Raw genomic sequence first — 6,701 nt, forward strand, 5'->3', positions numbered from 1 at the left:
GCTGTGTGTCTCTGACCAAATGACTTATGTGGGCCTCTCTTTCCTCCTGGGTAAAACGGGTTAGCAACAGCACCCTCCTCGCCTTTACAATAATTAATATTATTAAATTAATCCTCAGAGGTGCTTCCAACAGCCCCCGGCCCAGCGGGGGCTTAGGGAGCTTTTGAGATATTTCTGGGGGTCTTTTTCCACACTGATTCAGGACAGTCGAAAAGGGGCACAGGTCCCAAGCCTGGGGAGGGTCATAGGGGCCGCGTGCACCCAGCTTGGCAACATCGAAATCCTTTTTTAAAATCTGACTGCTGTAACTCCCCTAGTCCTGAAGACAGGCCCCGCTAACCCCATTCCCTGCCTGCTCAGTTCCACTTCAACACTCGTCTGCCTGGGTGACGCTGCACTTGGCCCACACAGGGGGCCTCTGAGCCCTCAACACCTCACAGCACAGAGCGGGGCCACGGCCTGCCCGGGCCTCCAGGCGACTGCGTGCAAGGTGGGTGGAAGGATGAGGGGCTTCACTCCTCCTACCGGCCTTCCCCCCAAGCGCCAGGATCAGCCATCAGCCCACCTGCCCCCCAGGACACCGACTGCCCCTCTGCAGCCAGGGGGTCACTGGAACTGCCCAGGGGAGGGAGTGGCTAACGTGGGCCTCCACCTGCCAGCCCTTGCACTGTGGTGCACCCATCGCTGTCGGCGGTCATGCTGGAGGGGACGAAGAAGGGGAGTGGGCGCTCTCTGCAGCTCCCTCCCCACCACGTCCCTCTCCGGCCAGGCGGTGCCACTGCCCGACTGGAAGTGGGGCCAGGCCGACCAGCAGCCCTGGAAGTCCAGTCCTTCCTGCTCACTGTCCGCATTTCACAGGCCAGAGCCCAGACGCTGACCAAGCTCTCCCAGTGGGGCACGGAGGCGGGGTGGGAGGGGCCGGACACAGCCCTTCTGGGGGTTTTGGGGCTCCTCCCACCCCTGGCCTGTCTCGAAATCCAGGCTTCTGGTCAAAGCTGTGTTCTCTCAGGAAGACCTGGGGTGGGAGGAGGATTCCAGGGCCTTCCTCCAGGCTGTCCAGGACGTGTGTGCCCCAGGCCTCAGTTTCTCCAGCCAATCACTAGGGGTGCAGAGAAGTCAAGGGAAGAGAGATTCCCACAGCCTCCCTGCCCAGTTCTGGGGGTCCAGGGTCCATGGGGGCCGTTCAGGGGTGCCCAGGCCTGGAGGAGGAGAGACAGGCGGGAAAATCGCAGCCTTCCCAGGCCCGGCGCGCTGTCCGTGGTGCTGAAACCGCGCCCGCCCGGCGGGCCCCATCTACACCCTCCACAACCCACCTCACACCCCACTCGTGGACAAACACACACGCAGCCGTCCACGGTCGCGCGTGTGAGACCTGCCTACGGCTCACACTACTGCCCACCGGTGCACACCGGCCCCGGGCGCACAACGCACGCCCGCCACCTGGTCCCAACACATACGAACCACAAGTCCCACCACGATAAAACCACCCGGGGCGCACACGCCCGAGACCACCACGCAGACACACGCTCGCGACCACCACGCAGACACACCCCTGGAGACACACCTCCCGGGCCACAGGCTTGCGCCCCGGGAACCCCGCCGCCGTCACGCGCCCCTGTTCACACACAGCCCACGGGGACACGCGCCGGTCTCACTCTCCGGCCACAGCACGCACAGCCCGGGAACCAGGAACGCAAACATCGGCGGCGGTGGTCTCGCGCCGGCCCTGCTCGGAGCCTTCCACGCATTAGCCGGCTGATCCACAGCGGCATCTACACACCCACCGCCACATGCGCGCACCGCCCGCGGCTCGGGTGGAGCGGCTCCTGGAGACACAGCTTGGGGACCCGCACGCTTTCCAGGCCCGCGGCTCCGGGCGCGCCTCCTCGCAGGCGGGGCGCGGGTGGACGCCGTGGGAGCCGCTTAACCCCCTCTCCCCCGGCCTCCCTCGGTCGCGTCCTTCCCGGGCGCCCTTCGTTCCTCCTCCCTTCCGCTCCGCCGCCTCTCTGGGGCCCACGTTCCCCTCTATTCGTCCTCTGCGCCCCTCGGCGCTCAGACCCTGGCCCTGCGGCCCACCCCACCCGCCGCGCCGCAGGGCGGAGGATGTCGGGGTGCGTGGGAGGGGGGCGCTCCGGGGTCACCCCGGGAGCCCCCCAGAGGCGGAGCCTCGCGCGCCGGGGTCACTCCGGGGCGGGTCCTGGACACGCCCGAGGTCACCGAGGAGCCCCGAGGTCACCGGCCGGGCGCGCCGCCCCGCCCTCCCCAGGCGCTCCAAGGACGGCCCCCGCGCGCCGGCTCCCCGGGCCCCCTCGCGCCGACCGGCCCTCCCGGAGGCGGTACCTGAAGTCGCTGTACGGATGGATGATCCAGGCCCCCGCCGACTTGACGCGCTCCTGCTCGCGCTCCACGGCCTTCTGGCTGCCGAACATCCGCAGCGAGAACTTGTTGACGCCCGGCTGCAGGAGCGCGCCGAACTGGCGCTGCATGAAGCTGGCCTGGCTGCCGCGCGGCTCCCCCGCCGGGCCCGCCTCCTCGCTGCCCGCCTCCTCCGCCGGCCCCGGCCCCGGCGCGGGCCCCGAGGCCGCCCCGCGGCACGAGAACGACACCTTGGGCCCCCGCGCCGGGCCCTCGGGCCCCGCGGGGCTGCACTGCGGCTCGCCGCGCCCGCACTCGCCGTTCGGGCTGCCCTTGGCCGTGCTCGCCGCGCCCGGGGTGCCGGGGCGGCCGCACGAGCTGTCGCGGCTGCGGAGCCGGCCCCGCGGGCCGCCCTCGTCCGCCGCCTCCAGGGGCAACGCCTCGGCCCGGGGCGGCTGCTGGGGGGGCGCGGGCCCGGGGCCCCGGGGGGGGGCGGGCGGCGGCGGCGGCGGCGGCGGCTGCTGTTGGGGTGGCGCGGGCGGCGGCGGCGGCGGCGGCCCCGGCGCGGGGGTCGCGCCCGGGCTCTCCCCGGGCCGCCCGCCGCCCCCGCGCGCGTCCATGGCGAGGCGGCGCCGGGCAGTGCGGAGCGGAGCCGCCGCCGCCGCCGCCGGCCGGAGCCCGAGGGAGGGGGGAGGCGGGGGCGGGGTGGGGCGGAGCCGCGGGGGGCGGAGCCTCGCGGCGGGGGAGGGGCGGGGGCGGGAGTCCCGCCCGGCTGCGCCCCCTCCCCGCGCGCCGCCTCCGCCCGGCGCCGGGAAACTCGGGCCGCGGGGTCCGGGGCGCCCCAAGGTCACGCGGCCCGAGGCCTCGGAGCCCCGCGCGGGCCTCTCCCCAGGAGGGGAAACTGAGGCCCGCGACGTGTAAGGACGCGCCCAAGGTCACGGAGCCCCGCTGCCCGGCCGGGGCCGCCTCTCCCGCGCCGCGGCTTCCACCTCTGCCCGGAGGGCACCGGCGCGGGGAGGGTGCACGCGGGCCTGGGAGACGGGAGGCCGCCACGGCCAGCGCCTCCTTGCTTTCCGTAGGTTTGAAGACTCCCACAATGAAAGCGTGTTTCTAAAGGTCACAGGAGCCCTTGCTGGGTCGCCCGTGGGCCCTGGACAGGGACCCCTGAGTGCGTGGGGAGGGGCCGGCCGGCTTGGGGGCCGTTCTGGGAGACTCGGGCACTCCTCTCCCTGGTCTGCATTTGAGGAAACTGACAGGGAAAACTAGAAGAGGCACCCGAGGGTGTGGGGCTCCCACCCACCCTCAAACCGTGCCCTGGGGAGCAGTGTGGGGTGGGGGGGTCTCCTCTAGGTCTGGTGGGCTTTAGATTGGGGTCACAGGGAGACCCAGAGCCCACTAGTGCCTTCGCACAGGCACCAGAGCCCTCTGCCCCGGGGCTGCCTCCTTCCCCGACCCCTCAAGCTTCGGGTGCGGCTGTGCCCCCGGTGCCCCCAGTCTCCGGCTCTGAGACAGGTGCTTCCCAAGGCTCTGCTTCTGGGCCACAGCCAGGCCGAGTGTGGGGGCTGCTTGGTGCCAGGTGACATGAGGCCTGTGTCCCTAGCCACCCAGCCCACCCAGCCCACCAGACAGCCGGGATGGGGTGGGTGAGAGAGTTGGCAAGTGAGAGAGAGGAGAGAGACAGTCACACACGAAGAAGTGGAGGCTGAACATCCCCACCCTCATGGCACTCTCCTGGGACCCTCCTGGCACCCTCCTGAGATCCTCCTGGGACCCTCCTGAGATCCTCCTGGGACCCTCCTGCCCTCCTGGGACCCTTCTGGCACCTGGCCTGACGTCCTCTCAGCCATGATGCCCTGTGTGTCGGGTGCCGCCTGCCCACCTGCACCTCGGGGCCACCGGGGCAGAGATGGCCCCCTTCCTGCACACAGGAGGCACTCAGTGGTACTTGAGGGAGGGCCAGCATGCCCCCGGTTGACACTGGATGGGCTGAGCCCGACCGAGTCTCTCGCCCCGGCCAAGCTGCCCCACACCCTGGGGATCCCTGTGCCCCCACGCCGGCCGGCCCCGCCGGCCACCTCCGCACAGGCGGGCAGGACAGCTGTTCGTCCCAAGGTGTCGCGGGAGAGGCTGGGCTGGTGGCACAGTTGGCAGTGCCAGGCTGTGGCCCGCCCCGAGGCAGATGCGTGCTCCAGCTGAAGGGGGATCTTTTATGTTCACCCTGGGAAGATGTCAGGCTGGGCAGGTCGCCAGAGCCCTGGGGCTCGCGCTTGGGAGCAGGGAGGCGGCGGGACCCGCACGGCATGAGAACCGCCCATGCCTGGCAGTGGGAGAAGCAAAAAGGCGCCTCCTCCAGGCACCGGCAGAACCTGCAAGTCACTAGGGAGGCTGGCTCGGGGTCCTTCCCACCAGATCCCGGCGACTCCCCCCAGCCCACAGGCTGACCCGGGCCAGTGCCTGTCAGTGTGAGCAGGGCCCTGCCTGGCCTCAGCACACTCACTCTGACCCCTTGCCCAGGCTGGAGTACTCTGCATTTGTTAATTAATTAATTTTCAGATGGAGTCTCGCTCTGTCGCTGCCCAGGCTGGAGCGCAGGGATGTGACCTCGGCTCACTGCAGCCTCCGCCTCCCGGGTTTAAGCGATTCTCCTGCCTCAGCCTCCAGACTAGCTGGGATTACGGGTGCCTGCCACCACGCCCGGCTAATTTTAGAGACGGGGTTTCGCCATGTTGGGCCAGGCTGGTCTCAAACTCCTGACCTCAGGTGACCCACCCGCCTCGGCCTCCCAAAGTGCTGGGATTACAAGTGTGAGCCACCCCCCTGGCCATGCTTATTTATTTTAATTTTAAAAATATTTAAAGATCGAGACCAGCCTGACCAACATGGTGAAACCCCGTCTCTACTAAAAATACAAAAATTAGCTGGGTGCGGTGCGTGCCTGCAGTCCCAGCTAGGCTGAGGCAGGAGAGTTGCTTGAACCCAGGAGCGGACGTTGCAGTGAGCCGAGATCGCACCACTGCACTCCAGCTCTTGGTGACAGAGCAAGACTCCATCTCAGAAAAAATAAAATAAAATAGGCCGGGCGCGGTGGCTCAAGCCTGTAATCCCAGCACTTTGGGAGGCCGAGACGGGCGGATCACTAGGTCAGGAGATCGAGACCATCCTGGCTAACAGGGTGAAACCCCGTCTCTACTAAAAAATACAAAAAGCTAGCCGGGCGACGTGGCGGGCGCCTGTAGTCCCAGCTACTCGGGAGGCTGAGGCAGGAGAATGGCGTGAACCCGGGAGGCGGAGCTTGCAGTGAGCTGAGATCCGGCCACTGCACTCCAGCCCGGGGACAGAGCGAGACTCCGTCTCAAAAAATAAAATAAAATAAAATAAAATAAAATAAAATAATAATAATAATAAAGTTGGCCGGGCACAGTGGCTCAAGCCTGTAATCCCAGCACTTTGGGAGGCCGAGGCGGGTGGATCAGGAGTTCGAGACCATCCTGGCCAACATAGCAAAATGCTGTTTCTAATAAAAATACAAAAATTAGCCAGGCATGGTGGCGCACGCCTGTCATCTCAGCTACGCAGGAGGAGGCTGAGGCAGGAGAATCGCTTGAACCTGGGAGGTGCAGCGAGTCAAGATGGCCCCACTGCACTCCAGCCTGGGCGACACAGCCAGACTCCGTCTAAAAACAAACCAAAGACTGACTAAGCACCTGCTCCAGGGGCCGAGCATTCAGAGTGTGGCTGACTCAGAGCCAGCCAGGGGAGAAGCTGGTTATCACAGTCAACTGTAAGAGTAGCAAATAAGATACTGTCCAGCAGAAGGTGGTGAGCGCTGTCCAAACACTCGGGGTGGGGAGAGGGGCGAGGTGCCGGGAGGCCTGAAGGAGGGGGTGCGGCCCGGGAAGCCGCAGGAAGCGTGCTCTGGACAGGCAGCACAGCCTGTGCAAAGGCCCTGAGACGGGACCACACCTGACACCTGACTTGTGTAGGGAGCATGGAGACCCAGGGCCTGTCTCCTCAGTCACGCTGGTCTGTGGCCTACAACCACCCACGGCTCCCAGTGCCTTTGGCAGAAAGCCCTGCAGTTTGTACTCCTCTGCCCACGCCTCGCCTTTGTGTGCCTGGGTCACTGGGCCCCGGACCCCCAGACCCCTCCTTGCTGAGCCTCCCCAGACCCTGCCGTTCCCTCCCCAGGGTCTTCCCCACCTCCCCGCCGCCTGCAGCCTCTCTCAGCGTTGTTTACCGCATTTACCAACCTCGGACCTGCATTTCCCACTTGGTCAGGACAGGTCCAGGTCGGATGCCCTGAAAGCTTATACAATTTGGGGGCTTTGGAGTGAAAAGCAGTGTAA

General features: G+C 66.8%; 1 protein-coding gene across 1 annotated transcript in view; it reads right to left on the reverse strand.

Annotated features, from left to right (window-relative positions):
* HCN2 (hyperpolarization activated cyclic nucleotide gated potassium and sodium channel 2) overlaps positions 1 to 2,990 on the reverse strand; it is a 33,856-nt gene extending 30,866 nt beyond the window's left edge. Inside the window, 1 exon segment of the mRNA XM_050771102.1 lies at positions 2,341 to 2,990. Within this exon segment, the coding sequence (XP_050627059.1) occupies positions 2,341 to 2,975 (635 nt within the window). The 5' untranslated portion in view covers positions 2,976 to 2,990.
* Between the last annotated feature and the right edge of the window lie 3,711 nt (positions 2,991 to 6,701).

This window comes from Macaca thibetana, chromosome 19, assembly GCF_024542745.1.
Source record: "Macaca thibetana thibetana isolate TM-01 chromosome 19, ASM2454274v1, whole genome shotgun sequence".
NCBI lineage: Eukaryota > Metazoa > Chordata > Mammalia > Primates > Cercopithecidae > Macaca > Macaca thibetana.